This window comes from Equus quagga, chromosome 6 (genome assembly GCF_021613505.1).
Source record: "Equus quagga isolate Etosha38 chromosome 6, UCLA_HA_Equagga_1.0, whole genome shotgun sequence".
Lineage (NCBI taxonomy): Eukaryota > Metazoa > Chordata > Mammalia > Perissodactyla > Equidae > Equus > Equus quagga.
The window spans coordinates 78,167,766-78,181,536 of NC_060272.1; the positions used below are offsets into that span (position 1 = coordinate 78,167,766).

At 37.5% G+C, this 13,771-nt stretch overlaps 1 protein-coding gene across 2 annotated transcripts in view; it reads right to left on the reverse strand.

The window, feature by feature from the left end:
- The window catches only part of SGCG (sarcoglycan gamma), a 148,096-nt gene that overhangs the window by 89,214 nt on the left and 45,111 nt on the right, over positions 1–13,771 (reverse strand). For both annotated transcript variants that reach the window (XM_046665193.1, XM_046665194.1), the window contains exon 2: positions 3,051–3,245. In XM_046665193.1, the coding sequence (XP_046521149.1) occupies positions 3,051–3,245 (195 nt within the window). The remainder of the gene's footprint in view (positions 1–3,050; positions 3,246–13,771) is intronic.

The window sequence follows — 13,771 nt, forward strand, 5'->3', positions numbered from 1 at the left end:
TAAAACTAATATTGGATATTAGTTTTATGGAGGGAAAATATAATGAGAAAAAATGTAATTGGTCACTTTATTGCCCTGATTTCTTTTAATATGCATTTTCCTAACTGATTTATCTATTATGATGGCTAACATGGAATATTCTAGAACCTTTATGCTTACCATCAATTATTACAATTTCCTAAACATTACTTTATATTGAACAGACATCATTTATAGAAATCACGTAAAATTCTCTTGCATGAAGGTTTAGTTCTTAGATTGGAACTGGATTTGTGAGATACTCGCGACTTGGGGTCTCCGTAACTCGTGCTGGGCGTGTAAAACCTGGTTAAGACTCAGTTTCATTTGAGCTCAGATTAGTTCTCTTGTTAACATTTAACTCTTGTCTCTTATTCTTTTATCTGTTTGAAGTCTCAATATTCTTTGGCGCCCTTGTGTTTTTATTTTGTCATGTTTTACTTGCTTTTCCCTGTAATTTGATCTTGGCGCTTTAAAATATATACTACTGTAGTTAGCTTCAGTGTTTTCTACAGTGAAATATTAAAGCATGTGAAATATTAAAGAATGATGAGGTGAAGAAGTGGATTGAAATGATAGTATATATAAAATAGTAAACATGCCATTGCTATATTTTTGGGGATCTCAGCAGAGAAAGCTTTGCTAAACTTTGCTAATCTGGGAAATTGTGGTTTCCATTCCACCCTGACTAATGACTGACTGTGTGGGTGACAGGGAGGTCATTATGCTGAAGTTAGGTAGAGAATTACATACTAGCTGTCACACGGTCAAGACTACAGCTCTGCAAATGCTGAAATCCCCATCTGACTTTACCATTTCAGAGCCAAATCTCTTGAAGGGTTTTTATTGTCATGTACTTCCTTGGTATGTATGTATTCAAGAACGGACGTTGGTTCATACATGAATAGAATAAAAAAGAAAATTAAATTTTATATAGAGCGATCTTTCAAACTAGTAAAAAATTAAAGCATTAATTAATTTACAGCTCACAGGTTCATAAGATACGGAATACTTACCAAAACGAGGAATCACGCTCACACACATATGAGGATTACATCATTTTGTCATCCCACTTTGGGAATAGTGACTCAAAGTCTACCTACCATCTTTTGCTTAAGGCCTGGCCCTTTTGGTGGGCTAATGACTTTGTGTATCTTGCCTTTTGATCTCATAAAGATTAGTGTTGGTCGGCAGTATTTTGTTGAAGGGCAGCACTAAAGAACCCTGAATATTCACTACCAATTAGCAGCAGGTTCCTGATGTTGAAGAAAATATGGTGCTCACTAACCGCATCTCCCTAGAAAGAGTGGGCAATGAAAAGCTGCAGCGATGGGGAGAAAGTCTGCTGGTCTCGTGATTGGCTATCCTAAGGTGGTGAAGTGGACTCAGCTGCTGGCACAATTTAATTTAATCAAAATATATAATGCCTAAAAGTGATTTTAAATGCCACAATGTAAGATAAGAGCACAAAGTAAACATACTGTCCCTTTACATTCACATACAGTTTACAAAATTAATTCACACATATTTCTAATAAAATGTGCATCTTTATTCACTCAGGAGCTATTTACTGAGTGCCGACCATGTGCCAGGATCACGAGGTGAGTGACAGCACACAGTCGCTGGTGCAAGGAACCATCAAAGGCTGGTTGTCCAAGCACTGCGGGGCCGTGCAATGGCTTCCCCTTGCCTCAGGCCCTTCTACGGGTCTCCGTCCAGGTACATCTTCTCTCTCGGCATCCTGTGTAACTGAGGCGCTCACTGCTCTGACGCAGGGTCCTCCAGTCAGAGGCGAGCCTGACACACTCTAGAGTTCAGAATTTGAGGACTTCAACCTTGATTCAGTCTCCAAAAAATGTTAAAATAAAATATCTTAAATCTGTAGATGCTGCACAAAACACATGTGCCACATGTTGTGTGACTTTTATAAAGTGAAACTGTCCGATGGAACTAAACAGTATTGCGATACTGTAAAAATACTGTCTTTGTAAATTTTTACCAAGAAATCACAACTAAAACTTGGCTAATTTAAATCTATTTATCTATTTATTTATAATTTATAATAATAATTTATATTTACTACATTAAATACATTTATATTAACTATACTAAACAACACACTTCCAGCTATATTTTGATTGGATTGATATTTTATCTCTCTGCCTACGTGAAAATATAAATATTTATTTATTATGCAACAAAATAAACAATGTGTCTACTGGGCACAGAACTATGGCAGGATCGAAGTAATTGCATAGAAAGTGAAGGACGCTAGTTAACGGGAGGCATGTCAGACTGAATGCTAGGCTGCTGCTCCTGAAAGAGCCGGTGCCCAGGTCGCACCTTCCAGATGCCAGAGGGGAGCAGATCACCCACCTGCGCCCTTTGCTGCAACATTTTTTTTCTTATTGTGCCTATCTTGCAAAATTAAGACTTTCTACATTAAATGACTATTTTTTCAAAAAGTACAGAGAATATTATCAGAGCATTTAAAATTACCCAGCAGTCTTGAAAACATGAGGACGTTTAAAACAGAATAGGAGTTCCTTAGGACTACTGGTGCTTCATTCACTAAATCTGCTGTTAAATGCTGAAATGTGGACAGGAATTTACTGTATATCAGAATGGAGTTTTTAAAAAAATGAGAAAGTAGCATCTGAATAGTAACATTTATGAATTAATGAGATTAGGAAAACATGATTTGTAAAATTTTACAAATTAATGAATTAAGTAATCATTAAGCAATCTTGACTCAATCAACGACAAACTCAAGATTATTACAATTTTCCCACCATGTAGAGATCCTGACATGAAAAAAATCACAATAAAAGCAAACAAAAAACCCAACACTATAGTTCACAGTGAAATTTTTTAAGAAGTAAATGTTATATGAATATTTTGCTACTGAAAATTCTGATCCAGACAGGAAACAAACAGTAATTACATTAAAAGAAGCTCTACCAATACAATATGGATGAAGTGATACAGCAAACCAAACAACAACATGCTTATCAGGAGAAGAAAATACTTACTGGGGAAAACCACATCACTTTAAGAATCCAAATTGTAAGAGCAAAATTCACAAGGAGGATGATGAGTAAAAGCAGAACAAATAAGTAGAGGCAGCGCTTTCTCCAGCCATAAATGCCAATTTTGTAGACACTCTGGTTCTCTGGCCTCTCTATGTGGGTGCCTTCTGTGGTCGTAGTGTACTGCTCACACACCATCTGCCATGGGGGGCCGGGAGGGGTGGGGAATTGGGGGAGGTGGGGAAGGGGGAGACAAGGTCAAAGAGAGAGAAGGAGAGACGGAGGGAGGGACAGAGAGACAGACAGAAAGAGAGAGAGAACTTGTTTGTTAATACTGATTTGCTATGAGTCCAACAAAATAAATACTTTTTACCCCCCCCAAACTTGCAAAATTAATGACTTTTAAAAAAACAAATATTACTCTGAAACATGTCACTGTGTTTCCACCACAGAGTGATGTGTAATCTGTCATTGAAAATATTTTAGGTATGACAAATCTATTTGAAATCCAGTGACCACATTTTTAGATTTTAATAAATAAATTCAATACATACAGGGCTTTCAAAATTCTGCAGGGTTAAACTTGAAATTGAAGCATCAAACTAAAATAATCGCATTATAAAGTTCTTAAAAGCTTCAGTGGGAGGAAAATCAAGCTGGTACCTATATAGCTTTTAAAAAATAGAATTCAATTATTCAATTTTATGTCAAATGATTAAGTTATATCTTTCTTCAGCTACTAAATTAGTCAGAATTAAAAAGTCTCTTTATAAGATACCTACCACACTAACTTTTGCCTTTAACAAAGTTCCCAAGGATTGACCTACTTCAAGAAAGATCAGAATATGCGTGTGTAGGCAAATGTTTACAAATATTCATTGTTTTCTATAAATTAGACTAGAAGTTTTTGGTAACAATTTCAACTCTGGGAAGAGATTTTTAAAAATTATTCATTTTCCCCTTTATACACAGAAAAAAATGTAGTTTTAATTTATAAAATTAAGATCAGAGATTACGAAGACTTTTCTAATTGCAAATGTAGCAAAACGATGAATCAGAATATAAAATATTCTCTGAGTTTTTTTAATGCAATGATTATGCATTTATTTTTAGGAATGGTTTGGCGGTATCCTTATTTAAAATAAATCATGGTCTAAAATAATTCTTTAAATCTCTTTCCAACTTAACAATAGCCATTTCCCCGTGTTCTAACTGATTATATAAAACTGAGCTACTCATCACATGGTATTTTCAAACACTCAGGACTGACAATGTGCATTATTCAAAAACTAAACACTTAGTGATTTCATAACGGCATTATCTATTTACTCATTTCTCTGAGCTTCCTTCGGTCTTCCTCATATTAGAAAGTCGGCTGCCGTCTACCCAGTTGCTCCAGTCAGTCTTAGAAGTCATCCTTGCATCTTCTCTTTCCCTCCAAGCCCCACATCAACAAGTGGTATCAACTCTGCCTCCAGCATGCCTCCCCAGTCAGCCTCCTCTCCATTGCCATTGCCACCACAGGAGCGTAAGCCACCACCAGCTCTCATCTGCTCTACTGCAAAGCCCGCTTTCCTCCTTTCCTCTCGTGAGAAACGGTCTCCGCCAGCAGCCAACGTGTAAAACATAAGTAAGCTTCTGCCACTCTATTGTCTCAAATCTTCCAACGGCTTTCCCCACACTGAGAGTATCCAAACTCCGCCATCACCTACCATACCCTGCTTGAAGGGCCTTTGCTTACCTCTTTGACTTCATCTGCTATATGTGTCTTGTGCTCACGATGCCCCACCTACTCTTTTAATAGGCCGAGCTAACTCTCACCTCAGGACCTTTGTCCTGGGCATTCTCTCCACCTGAAAGGCTCGGCTGGCTCGTTCTTGGCTTTCAGCAGCAGCGCACACATCATCTCCGCAAAGAAGCCTTCTCTGGACAGCCAGTCCCTCTCCATAGCATCACTGTATTATATTTATTTCAAAGTGCTTGTCAGTACCTGAAATAATTGTAGCAGTTCCAGAATTTCTGTAAAGGATAGGCTAAGAGACTGCAAGTGGATTCGGAAGGGTAGCCAGAGTCTGAATTTAAAGCAAGAGCACGATTTTATAGCATTGCTACAGATCAACAAAAATAGTAGTTCTCTAACAATGCGTTTGTATACACACACACACATACACACACGTTGTTGCCAACTGCTATATATTTCTATTCCTATATATAGTTTCCTATTGCTGGTATAACAAATTGTCACAAACTCTGTGGTTTAACCCAACACAATTTATTATCTTACAGTTTTGGAGGTCAGAAATCCAAAAATGGGTCTTCAGGGGCTAAGAATCAAAGTATGGGTGGGGCTGTATTCCTTCTGGAGGTTCTGGGGAAAATCTGTTCCTTTCTTTGTCCAGCTTCTAGAGGCTGCTTGGCTCCAACCTCTATTTCTGTTGTCACATCTTCTCTGACTCTGACACTCCCACTTCCCCCTAACAAGGACCCTTGTGATTACACGGGGCTCACCTGGGTAATCCAGGATAATCCCCATCTCAAGAGCCTTCACATAATCACATCTGTAAAATCCCTTTTATCATGTAAATTCTGGGGATTAGGACATGGACATCTTCAGGGGCTTTTGTACTTTTCCCATAGAAAGCTTTTGTTGACAGCTACATGAAATTGAGGAACTTTAATATCCACTTAGACAATTTTGTTGTGGCTTACAGGAGGGCTGATAGCAATTTGTTATGAAAGGAGCCCTAAACCCCCCCTAATTCAGCCCTGGGAGCCTGTTTGGTTTGATTGTTCATTTGTTTATTGAATCTTCCTCTTTAGAACGTAAACTCCACGTGAGTCTTGGTCATTGCTGGGTCTCTAAAATAGTGCAACTGACATGTAATCAGCAAACAATCTCTTAAATGAATGAATGAATGAATGAATGAGACAAAGAACTGCTGAACTGACAAACGTTATCTGAGCTGCCTGCCAGGGATGATTGCTAGGAAAAGGGGCTAGATGGATGGAGTAAGTCCTCTGAGGTGCATATCAAATAAGACATTCTATGATTTATGAACATGCTCCATCTATTAAGAAAAGATTTAGTACTTGTGGTCTACATCCAACACTCCTCTTAAATAAATGAATGTAGATGAGGAGCTAATCCCAAATAGGACGAAGGCTAAGTGGATAAAAATTAAATATGTGGTCTAAGTTAACGTATGTTCAGAAATTACATGTTGGGAAGAGGACTAATAATATGTAAATATACAGTCTCCAGTATTTTAAATATTGAAAGAATACTGACGAGGATAAACTACACACGGTTGGAAAAACAGCCTTAGAAGAGGCGAGCCACCAGCCCGCGGCCCCTGAGGACAGTGATTGTGCTTTATCACCATGTGCCCCCGCCAACAGAGGCTGCTTCACAAACATCTGCAGCCCTGGCCCCATTTCTCCACTTCCCTTTACAGCAAAACTCCTTCAGTGAGTGGACTACACTCACTGTCTCTCTAATTCTGTATCTTCCAGTGTCTCTAGAACCCAACTCCAAACAGGCCTTCACACGTGCCACTCCACTGAACTTGCTCTTGCAAGCTCACCAATGACCTTCATGTTGCTAAAAAAATGTGTATTCACATGACCTAGAGCCAGCACTTGGCAAATACTCATTGCCTCCTCCTTGAAACACTTTTTCCACTTGGTTTCCAGAAACTCCACTAGGCTTTCTTCTCATTGCAATGGCTGCTATTTCTCATTCTCATTTGACTGCTGCTTCCTCCTCATCTCCCTGCCCCAGGTTCAGCTCTTGGACTCCTCCTTTTTGTATGTATTTACCCCTAGTTGTGGGGGCATCCTTAAGCTGAGGACTCCCCAGTTACCAGCACAGACTCACCCCGAACTCCACACTCCTATACCAGTTGGGAATCTCAAACTTCACATGTCCCAAACAAAACTGACCTCATCTCCCCAACCTGCTCCCTGTAAAATTTTTCCCATATCACTAAACGGCAACTTTATCCTGCAAGGTGCTCAAGTAAACAATCTGAGAGTTGTTCTTAATTCTCTTCTTTCTCCATACCGCATCCAATCCATCAACAAATCTTGTTAGTACTACCTTGAATCCAGAATCCCACCGTTTCTCACCAACCTCTTTCACCTACGTTATTCCAACAAACACCTAACTGTTCTCTGCTTCCACCTAGAAACCTCCTACCATCAATTTCCAACATACAGGCTGGAGGGGTCCTTCTACAACATCAATTGGATCATGTCCCACCTTTCCATAAAACCCTCCTATGGCATTCTATTTCCTTTAGAGTAAAAACCAAAACCCATACCCTGACTGCACGGCCCATCCTGTCTTTATCTGTTGTCACTCTCCCTCTTATTTCTTTTGCTCCAGTCACACTGGTCTTACTCATTCATGTATATTCCAAGCATGATTCCACCTCAGGGACTTTGTAGTTATGATTCCTTCTATCTGGAAGGTCTTCTCTCAGATGACTGCATGGCTCCCTCTTTACAGCATCGTCTCTCTGCTCAAAGATCATTTATCAATAGAGCCCTCCCTGACCATCTTAATTAAGTAATAACCCTCCTCTTACACCACTGCGTATCTCTCTATGCTCCTTCCTGCTTTATTTTTCTCCTTAGCATTTAACTCCACATGACACACTATATATTTTACTTACTATTTTTATTGTAAATGCCTACCTCCCCACATATAAGTTACTTCAGAGTCTCAACTCTTTATAATTGAGGAGACATCCACTTAGTGCATTAGTTGTTTACTGAGGAGGAGACCCAGCAGGCTCCACCGCAACCTCAACCCCGGGATGAGGAAACCAGGGGAGGTGTCCTATGGAGTCTGTGAGTCACTCCACATCTGTGCACCTGCGTTGTCGACAGCTTGAGTAAGAGGCTGGACCCCATTTCCTCAGGAGAACATGCTGATGACAGACTGATCAGCTTCGTAGTCCTTCCAGATTTGAGCTGTATTTACCAAAACCACCTCTATTTGTTACCAAATCTGTTATTTTTCCAGTTGTATTTCTTATTACATCATGTTTCATTACTGCCCACTTTAACTTTTTTGGTTAACCTGCCATTTACCAGTGTTAATTATGTTGCATAAAACATGGCTTTTACTCTAGATAGGCATGATTTAAATGAGTAGGCAGAATACTCGTAAATTTTTTTCTAAAAAGTTGATTTTTTTATTTAATAAATTATTAGCTTATATTCCTCATAACTCACAGTGGCTTTCATTTTTGTTTGACACTATGTATTAAATTTTTCCTGGAAGAGACTTTCGGACACTCTCCGGTCCAGCCAGCTTCCTTCAGATATTTCTTATAATTAGCATTGGGAAGGACACCAATTCTTTATCACTTTGAGGTCAGACAACTGCTAAGTATTCATGTTGGCAACAAATTGCACTGGAACAAAACATAGCACTTGGTGATCTATTTATAAATGTTTTACAAAAAATTAAGGAAAATCATACTTTATTTTAGAACTTAAAATCTATATTCCGAGATAAAGAATTTTGAGTTTTACGACATCTTGAACAAAAATTATTTCCATAGACTCTCTTACTTTTTAAAATAATTTATCATCAAAAAATTACACCCCTTTACCTGTGAACCATCTTTTGAAGTATGTTGATGGATACTTAATTTTTACTAGCTTTAAATGTTTCTCTCAAATTCAGTAATGAATGTTCTTTAATGAATAGGGCTCCCAACATGATGCATTGTAATACATTTTTGCATACATATCAGTTTTTGTATGCTTTTGTATTCAGGGTTTCCTATTTATTATTTAAAATAAAACCACTTTAAGGATAAGTATTCTGCCTTCTACACACTTTGATTCTTGTCATAGTATGTAATATAATGAATGAACATAGTGTCTACTAAACAAATACTGTTAAATGACATTTTCATTTCAACTAACATTTACTGACATGCCTAGTTCGAATAGGCTATTGTAGGAGTTTGAGACACAGATGATAAATACATGAATGATGTCAAAAGGAGCGAATACAATATGATTTTTAAAAGGTGGGTTTGAAAAAGAACCAAACTTGTTAGAAATAGGAAATTCAATTCTATTTAAAAATTCAAAGAATGAGTTATATAGCTTAAAGTTATGAAATACATAGACAGTTTTCCCTATATCAACAGATTACATATAGCTGAAAAGAGAAGCAGTATATAGGAAGATAGATCTTAAAAAACACTACTGAATGATAAAGATATGGGAAACATAAGGGTAAATGTAAAGGACACGGCTAATATGTCTTACTGAAGCTCCACAGGGAGTAAGTAGAGGAAATATAGGAAAGATAATGATTAAGGGGATAATTGCCAAGAATTTTCTATAATTGAAGATAAGTTAGATTGACAACAGATACTGACTCCTGAGCAGGATAAATGATTAATTATCAAGTTTATTAAATAAAATTAATTCAAGTTTATTAAATAAAATCATTCTGAATCTGGAGAACACCAAAAACAAAGAAACTTCATGACAAGTATGGGTCCCACAATTGAAATCTTTCAATTTGGTAAACGTGGAGTCATGCTGCAAAGTTAATGAAATCTGCCCAGTGAAGGCATACATAAAGGCTGTGGGCTAAAAGTCCAGGGTCTGCAGAGTTCAAGGCCGTCCTTCTCCCAGCTAGCACTTCCTGTTAGGGCACCTGTTGGGTATGATTCTGGGCTTACACCGTGATTCCAAGAAGGAAGTGAAGGAGGAAGGACCAGAGATTCCAAGAATCTCCCAGTTAACTCATTCTGGGGAGATTAGTTAAGGGGACCATTGGTGACAGGGGCCACCCTTAATGACCCATATACTGGTATTGCTTGTTTCCAGCCTGACACAGCCATCCCCACATACCACCACCTGTCTTTCTCTCCCAAAGACGATGAAATCTTCAGCTACTCCTTTTTTGGCAATGGGGCAGCAGTAAAGGACAGGAGCCATCTGTCATTTATGTTATATTTGAACTCCCATAATTTCAGGCCACATTATGATGGGGTATTGCTGTATACTATAGATATACAATAAATACATTCACCAGGAGGCTATGAAAATGCTAGACTTGTATGCATCTAACAAATATCCTGATATACCTATACTTATATCTATGTCTATTCATCTTTATATGCGTAATAAAAATTGAAGAAGAATTTCAAGAAAAAACTGAGAAAGCCATTATCATAGTGGAAGATTTAAACATATGTCTATTATACATCATGCCCACTAAAATGAGTAGATCTATAGAAAACTTGGACAACACAATTAAAATGTGTTTAAATGGACAGGTATAGAGCCCTATTCTTGAAATTGGGAAACACTTATTCTCTTCAAGCATATGTGTAACATTTGCAAAATCTGATAACACACTAGTCCACAAGGAAGTATGAAGAAATGCCAAAGGATATGTTTCATACAAATTCTTTGCTCTGGTTATAATAGAGTAAAACAGAAAAGCATAACTGAACAATGGGTAAAGCAAAACCCAAAGTCTTTGAAGTGTGTTAAGAGGACTGGGGTTGAGGCTTGATGATTATGCTCACTCTTACACATACATCTGATTCAGATTATGCTCTCAGCAAGGGTAACCACAAGGCGGGGGTGGAGGAGATCCAGTGGGTGCAGCTTCTCCAGTCATCCTTATTTCCTCAAGGGAGATGCATCTGAGTATTAGGGATTGAACTCTGACTTCCTTGAGTAAGGTCCCGCCAGGCCACAGGGCATGCTGACTGGGGGCTTACCAAACCTCTTACAGCAACCCTCATGTCCTCTGAAAACTTCAGGAAAATTATTTTTCACAGTTTCAGAAATCGCATTTCACAAACAATGTCACCTAGCTCTAATATCCAAGTAGTATAATTTCTTATTTTGCAACTAGTAGAATGTTACATCATACATCAAAATGACAAGGCAATTCACATGAGGAGTCAATTACAACTATGTGACTATATAACCATGATCAGTATGAGTTATGTGCACATAATAGGTAATCCATAAATATGCATTGAACAAATGAAGGTGTTAAAAGTGAGACTTTCCTTGCTGGATGAAAAGCATAGTTTTATGCTACAGTAGTGAAAAAATGAGATAGTGACAAAATGAAACACAAATAAACAAAGAGAATAGAGAGCTAAAACAAGCCCATACACAGAGGTGATAAATAAGTAAATGAAAAGTGAGAAATAAGAGACATCCAGACCACGTGGGTCTCTCTTCCAGGGAAGGAGCAAGTTAGTGCTTGTTAAGCGAAAGCTGACCAGTTCACGCCAGCAGGAGAACCACTGGATGAGTTCTTCCTCAACTTTCTTTTAAACTTTCAAGACACAGCTAACTCCCATGATAATTCACTAATTCTCAAGGCATTTCCTGCCTCGCTGTTTGCCTCATAACTCATCCACTGTTCTGAATGGGCGCCAACATTTAGGAAAAGAAAGAGTCATGGTGAGGAGTTCACCCTCGTAGATGTGTGACAAAAAGTACATCATAACAACAAAATTCAATAGCAGATAATACACTGGGAAAAATATTTGCCTTAAAGATAAAGCAGGGTTAATACCCTTAAAATATAAATGATTATAGAAATAATTAAGAAAAAAATAAATTACCCAATAAAACTTGAGCAACACCAGGCACACACAACAAAGAAACACAAATGATGAAGAAACATAGTAAAAACGTTTAGCTTCACTGTGAATCAAAGAGATGCAAACAAACACAAGTGCTAATAATGGCAGTTCCCAAGGATTAAGGGGGATATAAAAACTAATAGTAGCCAATATTAGCACAGTGTTTGAAAAATGGACATGGTACCTCACTGCTGTTGAAAGTGAAAGCTAACATAATCCCACTAGAAAGATATTTGGACTGTGTACCAGGAGCCTCAAATAAACAGAATAATTTCAATTCAGGAACTTATTCCAAAGAAATAATTAGGAATGAAAATAAAGATTTATGTTTAAGGATATGTATTTTAGCATTATCTATAATGGCGAAAACTGGAAACTAAATAAATGATGAAGGGTTAAAAATTAGAGTAATTAATTCACTGGATTATTATAGTAGTACAGAGTTAACTGAAAAGTATATAATATCCCAGGGAAATGATTGTGATATCAAGTTAAATAAAAAAGATAGAATATAGAAATACATATTAAAATAGATACCCAGAGAGAAAAGACTGTAAAGAAATAAAAAAATTATTAATAATTTCCCCTTTAATCTACCTTTTTCATTTAAAATTGCATTTCCCAAATGCTTTTATTTTTTTAGATTTATATAATTTATATATATATATCTTTTGATATACATATTCCCTTGATAAGAATAAAGTTAATAATAAATTTATCATACTCTTCCCAACTTTATGACGACATTTAGGGTGACCAAATCATTTCAAGAATAGTTCTGCTTTATCTTTCAGTCAAAATTTTCAGCACGGTACACCTACCACGGTATAACATTAATACATGGATTGTAATTATTGATTTCACCCAAAGTTTCATTCAGCATAATTCTCACAATCACAAAGCCCTTATTATAAATACATATGTACATGAGTGTGCACACACACACAGATTAAATGGTCATCAAATTGGTCTCTCCTTTACAATAGGATTGACTTTTAAAATAAAATGGCAAACTCTGCCATTTAAAACAGTTCCTCGCAAAATATACCAAACCAACAGAATAAATGGACTTTAAGTAGCTAACAGACTTGAATGGGGAAGAAACCTTAATTTAAATGAAGAAGTGACTAAAAGGAAAAAAAATCCCAAAACTCAAATCCACTGTCATACAAATGTTAGCTTATAAAACTGTAGTTTTTAAGTCTTGTTTTGTTTTCCAGTTCAGATATAGGCTTATTTTAAAACAGCATTATGTTTATAAAGGTAGGCAAATCAAATATACTTTTCTTGGTGTTTGTTTTTATTAAATAAACTCAGACATCTGAAGTTTTTACGGTGTCATTATACAGTATTTGACTAAGGGGTAATATCAACGTCCAGAAATAGGAGCTGCAGAAATAAGACACAGAATCGTAACTCAGCGAGAACAGTACTTATGTTAATTTGATGCGCACCCACAAAGGCATTTTAACAAAGACTGTCGCGTCTGGAGACCCAGCCTCTTAACCAGAACTCGGTGCTATTTGGTACCAAATATGCTCCAGTTCTTGGCATGGTTTGTACCTAGCGTCAGCCTCTGTCTTGGTGCAGATACATCAGATGGAGAGAGAACAATTAGCAGTTGGCTGCAGCGAGAGCTAAGGTAACGTTAACAAAGTGCTATAACGAGGACCTGCTGCAAGCCCAAAAGCAACCTTGTGCCCACTTCAGTACCACATGAGGGTGGGCACCCTCTATTTCCTTCTGTATCACATTAGAGTGGGTACTTACTGTTTTCTTCTTTATCGTTTCAGAGGGGGCACCTACCATTTTCTTCTGTATCATATTAGAGTGGGCACCCACTGTATTCTTGTTTGTCCCAGAAACACCCTCCTCAGCTCCACATGGCTGTGGTCCAGCTATCACTCACATCATCTGTCACAGGTGTAGTAGGTGACATAGGCTGGCTAACCAGGGTATATCATCAGTCTAGACATAGTGAATGGCATTGGGAAGTTATATGATCCAAGCAAGCCACTCAGTGTCACTCATCTCTGAGAGACGCTTGCCTCTGGTATCAGAAGCTAATGG